The sequence below is a fragment of the Dasypus novemcinctus genome, chromosome 16 (assembly GCF_030445035.2).
Source record: "Dasypus novemcinctus isolate mDasNov1 chromosome 16, mDasNov1.1.hap2, whole genome shotgun sequence".
Taxonomy (NCBI): domain Eukaryota; kingdom Metazoa; phylum Chordata; class Mammalia; order Cingulata; family Dasypodidae; genus Dasypus; species Dasypus novemcinctus.
In genome coordinates this window covers 63,999,187-64,014,005 of record NC_080688.1, presented here as the reverse complement: position 1 = coordinate 64,014,005, position 14,819 = coordinate 63,999,187, and the positions used below count along the sequence as shown (strand labels likewise).

The window sequence follows — 14,819 nt, the reverse complement described above, 5'->3', positions numbered from 1 at the left end:
TTGTCTGTTGAGATCTGTTTCTTGAGTCGGTGTAGGTGTTTGTGTTTCTAGGAATTTTTTCATTTAATCTATGTTATCTAATTTTTTGTCATATACAGTTGTTCATGATAATCCTCTTAATATTTTCTCTTTGGGGTTAGCAGTAATATACCCTCATTTCATTTCTTATTTTAGTCATTTGTATCCTTTTTCCTTTGTCAGTCTAGCTAAAGATTTGTTGATAAGAAAGCAGTTTTTGGATTTGTTGTCTCTTTTTTTTTCTTCATTTCATTTATCTCCACTCTAATCTTTGTTATTTCCTTCCTTCTCCTTGCTTTGGGTTTAGTTTGCTCTAATTTTTTTAGGTCCTCTAGTTTGAGGTTTGAGATATTTCTCTGAATTCAGGTATTTCTTCTTTATTCATATAAGCATTTATAGCTGTAAATTTCCCTCTCACCACTGCCTTTGCTACATCCCATAAATTTTGGTGTGTTCTATTTTTTCCTTTTTATTTCCTCACAGTATTTCTTTTACAATTGATTTTTTTTTGAAGGAGTTACTTGAGATTGAACCTGGGACCTCGTACATGCAAAGCAGACACACAGCTATTGAGCTACGCCCCTCCTCACAGTATTTCTTAATTTCCCTTGTGATTTCTTCTTTGATCCGTTGGTTTTTAAAAAAATAGTCTATTGTTTAATTTCCCCATATTTGAATTTTCCTGTCTCCCTCTGTTGTTGATTTCTAATTTTATTCCATTGGGGGTGGAGAGGACTACACTGTATGATTTCAATATTTTTTAGTTTATTTAGACTTTTTTGTTACCTACCATATGGTCTATCCTAAGAATGATCTATGTGCACTCAGCTCATATTTTCTGAGCTATGTAAAATACAAACTTTTGATCTTGCTAGTCCTATATAAAAATGAAAGGACCATTTCTATTTTGAGTAGAAATAGTTCTGGATGGGTAGTTACAAATGATTCCCTGCAAGTACACATTTCATGAGCATATCTCTAATCTGAAACTAGAGCCTCAAGTGAAGTTTCTTTTGTTATCATTCTGCTAATTTTTTTAACCCTTTTGAATTAATTCATTGTTTAGTATGTTTTGATCTTTTCATAGTGATAATATGGATTCTTGCTCTTTTTGAAATGTAGAAGAAATATATGCCTATTAGGCAGAAGGTCGTGAAAAGTAGTAAAACATAATGAGGTTTATTACTTTGACAGTGGTTGTGTAACTGCTGCAATAAATCATGGTAATATGCATGAACAATAAAACTACTTTAATGCTTTACATGATTCTGTGATAGAGACCTTCTTTTGCCTGAAGTCAGTGCTCTGTTTTCTTATACCTAGTTCTCATTGCTTGTCTTTTATCTCCCAATAACAAATACATGAATAGATACTAATTTCCTTAATGCAAAAAGCATATGAACCCAAATACATGATATCCATGAATGATTGGACCAAAATGTAAAACGTTAATTTAGATGTGTGAGTAAAATTTGCCTGTCAGTAAATTCTAGACTAGATTTTTAAATTTAATTTAATTTTTCAAAATGTGAGTTTATTCAAAGTATTTTTTGATGTGTTCATTTTATTGATAAAATTGTGAAAGTGAATACTAGGGAAATTTGGTAAGATTTTTTTTACCAGGTTTACTACCAAGTAATCTGGTAAGTTCAGTGATCAGCTCAATATACTTGATACTATACATACCTTATTTGGCACATTAGCATCCTGATGATTTTATAGTTTTTCTGCCTCTTTTCCCCACATCTTTTTTATTCAAGCTAGATATGTAAGCAAGAAAGTAAAAGTTAAGAGGGGATGATCTGCCTTTAAGAAATAATGTTCTATTCAAAGAACGCAAGATTTTGTATTAGATACTAACACAAGTATGCTTGCCGAGCTATATGTGTTTTGATGCAGGGATATCGTAGAAGATTTGTCTATTGAATCTTACTTCAGTAAGTATTTGTAATAGTCTGTGTTGAAAGTGTTTCAGCTATTATTTCAAATAATTTTTTCTGACCTGTCCTCTCTTTCCTCTCTTTCTGGGACTGTACATGTTACTGAGACTGTTCATTTTGTTATTGTCTTTTTTTTTTTCTCTTTCTGTTCTTCTTTTTTTTTTTTTTTTAAATTAAAATTATTTATTTTTAAAAATTACATTCAAAAAATATGAGGTCCCAATCAACCCCACCGCCCCCACCCCCCACTCCCTGCACAGCAACACTCTCCCATCATCGTGACACATCCATTGCACCCGGTAAGTACATCTCTGAACATCCCTGCACCCCGTAGTCATGGTCCACATCATAGTCCACACTCTCCCACGTTCCATCCAGTGGGCCCTGGGGGGATCTACAATGTCCCGTAATTGTCCGTGAAGCACCACCCAGGACAACTCCACGCCCCGAAAACGTCTCCACATCTCATCTCTTCCTCCCATTCCCCAAACCCAGCAGCCACCATGGCTACCGTTCCCACACCCATTCCACATTTTCTCTGTGGACATTGGATTGGTTGTGTCCATTGCACATCTATGTCAAGTGGGGGCTTAGATTCCACATGGATACGGGATGCACTCCTCCTGCTTTCAGTTGTAGACACTCTAGGCTCCATGGTGTGGTGGTTGACCTTCTTCAACTCCATGTTAGCTGAGTGGGGTAAGTCCAATAAATCAAAGTGTAGGAGCTGAGTTCTGTTGAGGCTCTGGGCCTGGGTGTCATATTATCAGTCCAGAGATTCAAATCCCCTAAATATATCTTAAACCCCAGCACCAACTATAATTCCAATAAAGTAGCATGCAAGTCTTGTGAGAAGAGATCCCCTCTGAGTCCAGTTCCATCATGCAGAAACACCAGCTCCAAAGAAGGGCCATCTGCCGTGGCAGTGAACCTCATCTGCCATGGCCATAGAACCCGTGGGTCTCTTTATCCCTCAAAAGAACCAATACCTGGGGTTGTATCTACTTTATCTGTCTCTTAGATTCTGCTCAGTTGTGCATAAGGGCATTCCTTCTGACAACCTTCAGACTCTTTTTTAGAGACTCATAGCCTTATAATCTCATTTCTCCTTTCCATTTCCCCCTTACATTAGGTCAAACAGCATTTTGAAGTCATGTTATTATATGTAGACAGGGATATTCTGCTGATCCGTATTGAACCTTTAATTCAAGGTCATTTTCTAGTTGCATCTTCAGCTGGTATGTGGTAGTGATCCCTCGGTGCCAGGGAGGCTCATCCCTGGGTGTCATGTCCCACGCTGGGGGGAATGCACTGCATCTACATGCTGAGTTTGGCTGTGAGAGTGGCCACATTTGAGTAACATGAAGGCTGTCAGGAGGAAACTCCCAGGCACAGTGCTACTCTAGGCCTTGTTCTTATTACAGGTGTATAAGCTCAAAAGCATAGCCATTAGTATCAGGAGCCCACTGTTGGGCCCTCCTTCCTTCCTGGGACTGCCGCTGCTCCCCCAGGGTCCACGATAGTGACCCCCCGGCCAGGGGCCCAGTACCCCCCCAGCTGTTGTTTTTAATTATTTCCCCTATGAGTATATCTAGACATTACTATATACCCTGGGCATATGCCCTGTATAACTCCCTGTCAGCCATATATATCCTGTCAATAACATCCTATATCAGTATTCCTCCGCTGCCATTGTCGAACCACTCTGTGATCCAAAACTTCCTGTAAAGTGAATCCCAACATAATGTCAGCTTCAGAAGAGTCTTAGATCACCGAAATTCATATATACAATATACAGTACTTCCCCAGATCCACCATAAAACCTTTTCCTTCCACAGCGACAATCCTTTAACTTATTCATATCATATTTCCTGAAACTGATGTACAGATTCCGAGACAATAGCTTTCAAACAAGATGACATCTGTGCTTACTATGTAGTCCATACTTTAGATTGTACAGTTTTCTAAATTTTTTAGTTATCCCATGTTTTGCCTTATGGTTTACATTATTAGTCTGTCGTCCCCTATATGTTTTTGGTGTAATATTAACATGTTTTATATTCATCCTCGTGTACTCTCACAGAACTCCTCCCTTGCCCCCATATTTGCCTTGGTTCCATCCATTCCACATCCATTTTCCCCTCCCCTTGGGGCCCACAATGCCAGCCAATCTCCACTTCCCAAGAAGCCATGTCCAGAGATACCCGCAGCAATATTCAGGACCTGACTTTCTCAACTGCCTTAATGCCCTGGGAGCCATCCTTTCTCACGAGAGATACAGTTCTCTCCATTCGACGGCATTAGTCCTCCCCAGGATGTGGGTCCACCCCAACTCTCATTTCTTGGGTCTCTTCCCAATGGTACAACCCACCTTGGCAAAATGAGCCTTCAGCTATTCCCCCGAAGTCTGTCCCGCATCAGACCATACCCCCTGAGCATCCTAAACAGGTAACCCTCCTACTTATACTTTGATATGATTTTCTCAACATTTTGTTCTTAACGAACACCTGACACTCTCCCATGACCGTATGCTGCCCCTCCCTCCCCCCAATTTTTGGACAATATTACCCCTCTTCCCATCCCCAGCCCCCCTCAAACCCACAAAGCCCCACCCGAAGGCAACCCCTTGCCCCCATTTTGTCTGTTCTTCTGATTGAGTAATTTCTGTTGATCTGTCTTCAGATTTACTGAGTCTTCTGTCATCTCCAACCTTGAGGTTAATTTTTTATTTCTACTTTCATAATCTTCAGTTTCAGAATTTTCGTTTGGTTCATTTTTTCCCCCGTCTTGATTACTTTGGGTCTGTTTCTGTTGGGTTTTTTCTTTTGATGAGAACATAACATTTTTCTGTTTCTTCGTGTTGAGTAGTTTTTCTTTGAATACTGTGAATGAAATATTGCAGAGCAGAGACTCTGAATTCTGTTGTCCTCCTCTGAAAAGTGTTGATTTTTTTCCTAGCAGATAATTGACTCGAGTGGCCTCAAAATCCAAACTGTTTGCCTTTGATTTAGGCAAGAGCTGAAACCTCAGTTTAATTCCTTCTACTTTTAAGTGGTAGTTTTTGGCAGGCCCTACAGATTTCCCCCTCACATGTATGATTTGGGGTTCAGTGAAGGATGTGGACAGAGTTCACACTCATATATTGATATTTACCCCCTGTGGCTCCCTGTTTTACAGGATTCATCCCATCCCACCCTTTCTTCCCAGGCTCTAGCAGCTTCAAATCCATCCTCTGACAGTTCATTGAAACTGTTTTCTACTAAAGGTGTTGGTGTCCTTCACAACTCAAGACTGACGAGTGCCCTTGGGTACAAAGCTACATAAAAAAGCAAATCCTACTGAATGCAGTTTTCCTATTTTGCCGTTTGACTCCCTTTCAATTTTTATCTGTTTTGGTCTCTTGCTAGTGTTTTCAGATAGTTGATTATATTTTGTCAAGAGTTTATCATCATCATCTGCAGGAAGGTTAGCCTAGTAGAGGCTCTTCTGCCAATACTGGAAGCAGAACATCTCTTCTGCTTTATTTGTTTGTGTATAATGTGTTTCAGAGTTCGGTAGGGCCAGTGTCTGCTTTTCTGCATCTGACTTTTCCTGGTTATTGTTGTTTATTGTCCTACGTTGGGAATAATATTGCCTGAGTCTTAAAAACAACTTGATATTTTTATTGGGATTGCATTATTATATAAATTTGGGAGAATTGAAATCTGTATATCTTCCTGTCTAGGTTATGTGCATGTATGTCTCTTCTCAATCTGCTTCTCAGTTCTTGAATAATGTTTAAAATTTTTCTTTGTTGTATAGTTTTGACATAGTTCTAATTAGGTTTATCTTAGGTGCTGTGTATATTTTGTTATAAGTTGGATGTTTTTCAAAATATTTTTCTTAAACAAACAAGAATAAAAATAATGTTACTAGACAGAAACTAATGGTTGTATTTTCCAGTAAGCCCACAAATTTTGTAAGGGAGGTATTATAATCAGTGAGAGAACTGAGGCTTAAAAATGTAGTCTCTAAGAGCAATTAGAAAGTGGCTGAGTTAGGAATCCAGGACCTTCTACCTCTAGATTGATTACCGTTTTAAAATAATTATTGGTTATTATTCTTTGATTCAAGTGTTGAATAAAGCTCATCTAAAGTTCTTTATGTCTCATTTAGATCCTGGTTCTTTTATTAGTCCCAGAGTTACTTGAATGAAATATTCTTACTAGTCTCAAAAAAGCAAAATAGTCTTTTTTTTTAATGCATAAAACAATTTTATTTGTTCCTTTGAAATATTTTTTTTTCAGAATAGCCTCTTGATCTACACTTTTGTTAGTCATTTTCTTGTAATTTTCAAGGGAAGAAGTCAGTTGTATACTACTCCTTTTGAGGTAAACTCATTCATAAGACTCTAGAATTTAATTGTTTCTGTTGTGATATAAACTACAACATGCCATTTATATGCTTCCAGTAGCTATTTGATAAATATTTTTAAAATAAAGAAATAATTTATATCATAATTTTTAAGGAAGTACATCTTTGGGGGAAAAAGATAAGATTAAATTATCTTCTAATTTCTTGGCTTTTCTGATTTTTTATAGTTTAAATAAATGAAAGATAAATTACTGTACCCTAAAAAACAAGAGAAACTGCAAAATATCTCAAAAAGGTGCTGGAAGGTTTCTGAAGAGGCCTTCTCCCTGCAGTATCATAGTTCCTATAAGTCCTGAAAGCAGGACATACAATTTTTCTGGAGCCAGGTTGTGCAGGTAGCTCTGAAGCATAGCATAACATGATTGTTATAACGGAAGTCAGCACTTTTTACCATTGCCCTTTGAAATGTTGATTCAGTTAGATCACTAGCAATGTGTAAATTTGAAATTTTATTAGTTTTATTTTTAAAAGTTGTTTTGAAATATTCCTTTCCCTCCTTGACAGTTTTGATTTTAATAATATGTGAGAGATGGAATTGAGTTTCAGAAATTTCCTTTTAACTGAAAGAATTACAACCTGTTACCTGAAAGACTTCGGTGGTCATAAATTTTGTTCCAAACTGTCTATTGAATTCTTTGTTCTTCCTTTCTCTCACAGACTAGCAGATGCTTTGAAATGAATTAGTTGAAGGAAAAATAGGGAGAATTATTCTCTGGGCTGCTCATGGTCCAGAAAGAAATGTGGGGGAAAAAAATCCTTGAGATCCTTCTGATCTTTGTTTTATAGGTGTTATCGATAAAAAGCTTAGATGCACCAAAATTTTCATATTCATACTATCATTTAACTAATTGATGCTTTCATATACTTGTTTGGTCCTCACAGCAAATTTTAAAACTTTTAAGGTGGTATGCTGTAGTAGAATGACTTTAAAATCTATTTTCTTGTCCTTTCTAGTGATAAAAGAGCAATAATAATATTCAGATGAAACTGAATATATGTCAACCAAAATAACGTGAAAAATCTTAGCTATGTATATGTGTCTATTTTATTTAAGTTGAATTTTTCCTGTGTTAAAAATACCAGTTGACATCCGTTTTTAAATTAGATAAGTTTTTTTAAAAAATTTTGATTATTTTCACTGTTAGTAGGTCTAATAACATTAGATACTAGATCTTTGATTTGGACAGAGAAAATGGAAAGGGCGTGATAGCTGTGATTTCATTAAGCTAGAGAGCATTGATGTTCACATATTTTAAAAGCATGATCATAACTTATCTGGAGTCACATGTTCCATTTTATTGGCTTCCTTCATATAGAAAATATAAGTAACTAATACTAAATGTCTGTAAAAAAAAGTGAAGCGTATATTTTCTGGGTGAAGGAAGTATTCTGTACATTTTCCATGTTTTACATCATGGTATTTTGAATAACCATGCTTCCATGTTCACATCAATTTTTTGTTTTTCAATTTATGCACAGCACTTGCTCTGAAATTTGGGGACTGAGTACACCAAATACGATAGATCAGTGGGATACAACAGGCCTTTACAGCTTCTCTGAACAAACCAGGTGAATATTCTGCCCTCTGTCGAATCCTAGAGATCTTGTGGGAGGGGGCGGTGTTTTGGAGAGCCTATACTGGGTTGCTTAGTATAATTTTGCCTAGGATGTTTCCTTTATGTAAAATTTGGCATAGCATTTAAAATATCTGCTTGCCAGTATTAAAAGTATATTAAATGTTTCAGCTGATGTTTTGAGCAATGAAATCTTAGATTTGATTCTTTAAAACATTTAAGAGTAGGAGCTCCTAAAGAATAGGAGCTTTGGTAATTATATAACTGAATTTAGTTTGAGATTAGATTATAATCTGTTGCTGGCCTAATTTTTAAGAAGGTACATAATTAGTTATCTCTAAATTTCTTCCTATCACCTAAATATCATTTTCTTTATACTAATAAATAAGGTTATTTAGTGAACCCCTTATATCACATTTAATGGTAGGCTAACATGTTTTTTTTTTTAATCACTTTTTTTCTCCTTTTTGAACATATATTGCTATTTGTCCATTTCATCTCATCATATTCATCACCATCTGCATTTTTGTGTGAGCTCTATAAACATATATCTAATTAAAACAGTCACAACTGGGTAATAGATTACATTAGTCTGAGTAAGTTTTACTATCACATCATTGTTGGTATTTACCATTCTTCACACTAGTTCCTTTTTTTGATACTCAGCCACCTGCAGAATTTGATTTATTAATAAAGATAGAAGTTGATGAGGTTTTTCATGTATAACTATATGATGTTTTTACTTAAAAATCAAATTTTTTCCCAAGTGGTTAGCCATTCATTGACATTTGAACCATTATGAAGCATATTTATAAGAAACATCTGCTAGTAATGCTGCTTACTTTTATATCAAATCCATTAAATAGTACACCTTTTTCTTATTCTTACTAAAACTAACCAAATGTCTGTCATTCCTTTCTTTAGCTTTTTATTGTACTAATAATATAACTCAATTGACTATACCTAACTTTTAAAACAGCCCTCCTTTCTTTTCCCCTTGCTTCCTAATAGGTCTCTTGATGGTCGACTTCAGGTATCTCATCGAAAAGGATTGCCACATGTTATATATTGCCGGCTATGGCGCTGGCCTGATCTTCACAGTCATCATGAACTCAAAGCAATAGAAAACTGTGAATATGCATTTAATCTTAAAAAGGATGAAGTATGCGTAAACCCTTACCACTATCAAAGAGTCGAGACACCAGGTGTGAAAATTTCCATTTTTAGTTCCTTGTTTTAAATTAAGTGCTTGAACTTAACTAGAGAATTTTTCATAAATCACCTTAAATTCATTATATTGTTTGGAGAAAAATACTTTTGTCAGAAATTGTCTTTAAACAGAAACATAAAACAAGGCTATGAGTATTGATCAGTTGGTGGAAATGTTATGAGCAAAGGCTCTCAGGAATCTCAAACCCTTGGTGGAATGGTTCAGTATTCACTAATTTAGTACTGGCTGACATAACTACCACAAGTTACAAGAATTGTCTGTAGGTATATTTTTAGAAAATTCTGTAAATCTGACTTTACAAATTCAGACAGATCTTTCCTCTGCTTTTTCAATGGGTTACTCAGGAACTTTTATGGTAATATATTACCAGGATCACATTGTGCCCAAATGTGCTAGATTGTCACTTGGGAATTTAGATTATGGACTACATAATAAGTTAAAGCTATAAGAAATTTGTCAGTTTCTTTCTAGCTAAAATTATACCAAATAGATGGATCCTAACTTTTAAAAATTAAGCTAATTTCTTTTTAGGGGTGGAGATGGGGGGGTGAGGGTTTGTGAGGTTGAAGAAAGACTTTATAATAAGCCCCACTCCCCCATCCCCCTCCGTCTTACTCTTTGCCATTAATTCTGATTTCTTTTACCCTTTCAGTTTTGCCTCCAGTATTAGTGCCTCGGCACACTGAGATCCTAACAGAACTACCACCTCTGGATGATTATACCCACTCCATTCCAGAAAACACTAATTTTCCAGCAGGAATTGAGCCACAGAGTAATTACATCCCAGGTACTTTGTGGCTTCTGAGTCTTCCAGAGTTTGGGATTATACAGATTTTGTTCAGAAACATACATGTATTAGTAAATTGTGGTTTGACTTAAATAAAATGCTTCTGGATTTTGAACAGGAAAATCTCATTTGTTGAGAATATTTTGTGAAATGTGTAAGCCTAGTACTTTAAACATTTTAGCCTGGAGAAAAGTTTTACTTGATACTTCATTTTCTTTAGCAGTGGCTTTAATCAAAATACTGTGAGAAGCAGAAAGGAAAAGATCTTATTAGTAAGTTTGTCTTAGTTGTTAAAGCTGAGAGAGATGTAGAATGTAAGCAAACTAAATGGCACAGGAAAAAAGTAATCTTGAAACAAATGGACTTAAATGATCAAATTATCACTTTGGTAGTTTGATTATAAAGACATATTCAACATTTCTATAGGAATAAAATATAAATATTATAGGCCTACAGACAAAATGACATATGTTGGACAGAAATTAGAAAACTGTTTTTACTGCTATTTCATCTGGGCCTCAGTAACTCCTGATGAAAAATGAATGTTTCAACTAAATGATTCTCAAATTCCTCTTCTAACTCTCATAGTTTGTGATGCAAAGTAATATTCCACAATGCTGTAATGGCCCTTTTTAGTTTTCACTGTTTTTTAGGAGATCACCTAATATTTTCTTCCTTTCCTTGACTGTCTCCCTATTTGTTGTTTTTTTTCCTAGCAAAATTAAAGATGTCATTTTAGAATGAGGATTAACTATAAATTGGGGTTTTTAGTGTCTCAATTTTTTTTTTCTTATTTTTTGGCTAATGTTCCTCTACTGTTTCTATTTTGTACAACTGAAAGTATGTAAAGAATGTAGAATTTCAAGTAGGTTAAAAATATTTCTTCAATGGAAATAATGTTTATCATTGAAGACAAGTTTAAAAACATAAGTAAAGGGTAAAATATTTTTAAATAGCTGATTTTGCAGATGGAAAGTGGTTTCTGATTGTTTTAATGAGCATTTCTTTGATTACTATTTTATTCTAAAAAGACATAAGGCTGCTTCTTGGGTTACTGGGAAACAAACCTTTTGAAAAGTTAGAAGAGGGTAGATTTGGATATAGTAAGATGGACTAGGATGATGGAATAGAAGCAGCATCATTATCAGGGCATTTCTTAAGCAGAAGAGTTTGGTGTTTCATGGACTTGTCTAGAAATAGAGTTATGTGTATGTAAGTATGTAATATGGGAAACGGAGGTATTTTAAGTCTTGAGATGGGAATGCATATTCTAAAATATTAGAAAAATGGAAGTATAAGCCTACATTCTTGTAAGATTTATACCAGTGATTACTTGGAAGAATGTTAATCAAAATGTTTAATGGCTTTCTCTGTAGATGTTTGATCCGATTTTTCCGTTCTTTATTCCTTTATTTGTTTAGATTTGGGTATTTTACAATCAGAAGTTAACTATACCTATTTGCTTTTCTAGACATTGGAGCTTTTACCCAGCTCCAATTGATAGCAAGATCTAAGTAAGGTTCACTTTTTATTCCATTTCAAAATAACACTTTCTCCAAAATGGTAATAGCTTTATTATTTAATATTTTATGAATAGTAATAGAGAAAATATTTAAATATCACAGGGTAAAGCTTTTAAAAGTTCAGTATTTTTATTTAGACCTTTGAGACTTTGGTGGTTAAACTGGCAAAACCTAACTCTTTGTTTTATTAGTTTTAATCTTTGAAATTATGCTATATCTTTCTCAGTTTTGTGTCATTTTGTAGTATTTGAGTATATGAAGGTATTTTAGTTTATTCTTAGAATTGAAATATTATAAATTTTGTGGTGATTAACATTTAAATGTTAGTTAAGGTAAAATTTATGGGTAAGTTCTTAAAGGGAGATTGTGAAGGATTAATGAATGAAAATCCATAAGTCACATCTCCTTGCTCCCCACTTTTGATAATGGAAAAATTATTTTTGGTTGTGTGTCTGCATTATCTTGAATTGCTTAAAACTATCTAGCAATGTAAATATGTTAAATGTTGTAAAACATTTTAACTTGTTTTACTTCTTTGAAATTATAATCAGTGGAGAGGAAGAAGTGTATAAATATTTGTATATTACATGAAACTTATTTAGCTCTTCTTAGTCATATATTCTTGAACACGTTGTAACTGATCCATTAGAATTCTAATATTTTTTCTCCAGGGGTGTTTTACCTCTGTTTTGTACAGAAGTCTGTATTTGAATTTAATTTTCTGCTTCAAACATTAACCATTTAGAAATCCCAGGGGAAACACATTTTAGGTAGAATTCAGGCTAGACCAGTCTTGGGCCATATTACCATATTTTTGCCCTATAAAATTTAGCGTGAGAGGTTTGTTTTTCCCTTATAATCTGAAATTGTGTGTGTGTTCTGTATCCTTTCATCATCTCCAAAGTACCTATCCATGATGTCCATCAGTTTAAAAAGCATTCAGTTACTAATGTCTTTGAAACATACTGATTCAGAACAGAGGCATTTTTCAAGTTACATTTTTGGCTCTTGTCCCAGAAAATGTACATTTGGGAATTAGCCAGTTATGTAAATAAGGGCTAAGAAAATATGCCCAGAGAGCTTGATTATATTACAAGTAGGTTTTTAAGGATTAACCTACAAGGCTTGGATCAGAACCTGAATCAGAAGCCCTCATTATCCAATATTGTTTTTTATATAACATTCTTATATGTTATTTGGAGTGATTAGTTGGTTAATTTGGTAGTTTGGAGGAAAGGTGGTGAGATTAATTTGCATTTATATTTGATTTGGTGCTAAATTTTTCTAGAAACACCACCTCCTGGATATATCAGTGAAGATGGAGAAACAAGTGATCAGCAGTTGAACCAAAGTATGGACACAGGTAAATTAAAAAAAAAAGTCTGTCAAAATTCCTCAGTAATTAGATAGACATTTCTTGCCTTATTAAAAACTCATGAGTTATTCCTTTTAAATTTAGAGAAATGCGAATCATGCCAAAAAAGCATTATTTTTATCTTGTTTAAGCTGTAACTGAACCATCAAAGGTGGAGGATGAGGGGAGAATATGTCATTGAAAAATTCAATATGCTATTCTGCAGAATAATTGTTAGATTCTCTTGAGTAAATGAAAATTTGCGAGCATTCAGATGTTTTTTTCCTTTTAAGTATGCTGTGCTTCTGCTGTTTAAAATTTTAGTTACCCTGTGAATAAATGTATCTTTGTGATAAAGACTTTAATTAGTTTTGATAAGTTTTTCGGATGCACTTGGGGGTGAGGGAGGTGATCACTTTCTTGGTGCTCCTTTAACATAGTGATAAATCCTGAATTACAGTAGAGGGTTGTTTTCACTAAATACCTTGCATTTGGCCTGATTCTGATAAATTTCTGAAATTTAGCCATCAACTCCAAACACAGTGATGATGAAAAAGTTTTAAAATAGTTGTCATGTAATAAAATGTGCATGCCACCAGAGGTGAAATGTTACCAGTGAAATAGCTGTGATGTCATTGTGATTTTGTATTTTGACCCATTCTGCCCTGTCTGTTTATTAAGGAGTGGATACCTTGATATCACAATACCATCAACCTTTCTATACATTTTATACCTTTCCACAGTTATAGTAATCTAAGTTATTTTTAAATGGATTAATGTTGGCAGAGGGTTTGGTGCTTTTAATAATCTTTCCATTATTTAGACTCCCACGTAAAGAAACTTCTGTTGTAGCTAATCATACTTATGACTGTTAGGAGCAGCTGATAACCAAGAAGGTACATAATTGATGATCATTGGAAAGAACACGCCGTACATTTTTAATGTGATTATAGATATTTGGCTTTCAAAAACTACCTTCCAGACATACCTAGGTGTTGAATAGTATCACCAAATCTGTGTGGCATTTTGAAGTAAATGGCAGGAAAAGATCCTCAGCACCATTAGTTATTACGGAAATGCAACTCAAAATCACACCAAGATACCACTTCACATCTATAATTAAAAAGGATAATATCAAATGTTGGCGAGGGCGTGGAGAAATTGGAATCCTCATGTTGCTGATGGAATTGTGAAGTGGTGCTGCCACTTTGAAAAGCAGTTTGGCTGTTCTCTGAAGTTAAAGTTAACCATACGATCCACTAATTCCACTCCTAGGTATATACTCAAGAGAAATTTCATTTTTACACTTTCTGCATGTCAACACAAAAATTTGTACACAAATGTTCATAGCAGTATTATTCATAGTAGTCCCAAAGTAGAAACCACCCTAATGTCCATCAAATGATTAATAGATAAATAAAATGAGCTTTATATCCAATGGAATATTATTCAGCCATATAAAGGAATGTAGTACTCATACATGCTGCAACACGGATGAACCTTGAAATCATTATATTAAGGGAAAGAAACAAAGCACAAAAGGCCACAAGGATGCCAATTAGTGCACAGATAACTATTTGATATTATAGTTGCAACATGAGCAGATCACTGAATCTAGTCACTGCTTACAGTAAATGGGTCAAAACCATAGAGAATTACGTGACTCAGCCAAAATTTATTAAATGTTTTCAGGTTAGCTTTGAACATAAACTATTATATCTAATACTGTTTCAGTTGGAATGATTATTGACTTTCAGAATGACACAAGTTACTTCCTGTTATGATAATATGACTGATTTCATGAGATGCTAAAAGGCATTTTACCTAACAGTCTCTTATCTGCCGTCATTTCCTCTCTCAGTGCCAAGGAAAGATAGTTCCAACTGGTGCAGGGCCCCAGTTTAGACAAAATTGGCCTTCTTTCTAAACTCTCTGGTTCATACCATCCCTGGGGAGGGAGATAATTAAATGTTCATCTT

The 14,819-nt window shown here is 34.8% G+C and overlaps 1 protein-coding gene across 9 annotated transcripts in view; it reads left to right on the top strand.

Moving 5' to 3' along the window:
- The window catches only part of SMAD2 (SMAD family member 2), a 91,193-nt gene that overhangs the window by 55,425 nt on the left and 20,949 nt on the right, over positions 1 to 14,819 (top strand). For 5 of the 9 annotated variants that reach the window (XM_058277636.2, XM_004466201.5, XM_004466202.5 and 2 more), the window contains 4 exons: positions 7,851 to 7,940; positions 8,957 to 9,150; positions 9,829 to 9,963; positions 12,775 to 12,849. In XM_058277636.2, the coding sequence (XP_058133619.1) occupies positions 7,851 to 7,940; positions 8,957 to 9,150; positions 9,829 to 9,963; positions 12,775 to 12,849 (494 nt within the window). The remainder of the gene's footprint in view (positions 1 to 7,850; positions 7,941 to 8,956; positions 9,151 to 9,828; positions 9,964 to 12,774; positions 12,850 to 14,819) is intronic. The other 4 variants (XM_058277641.2, XM_058277639.2, XM_058277642.2 and 1 more) reach the window with 1 other exon arrangement.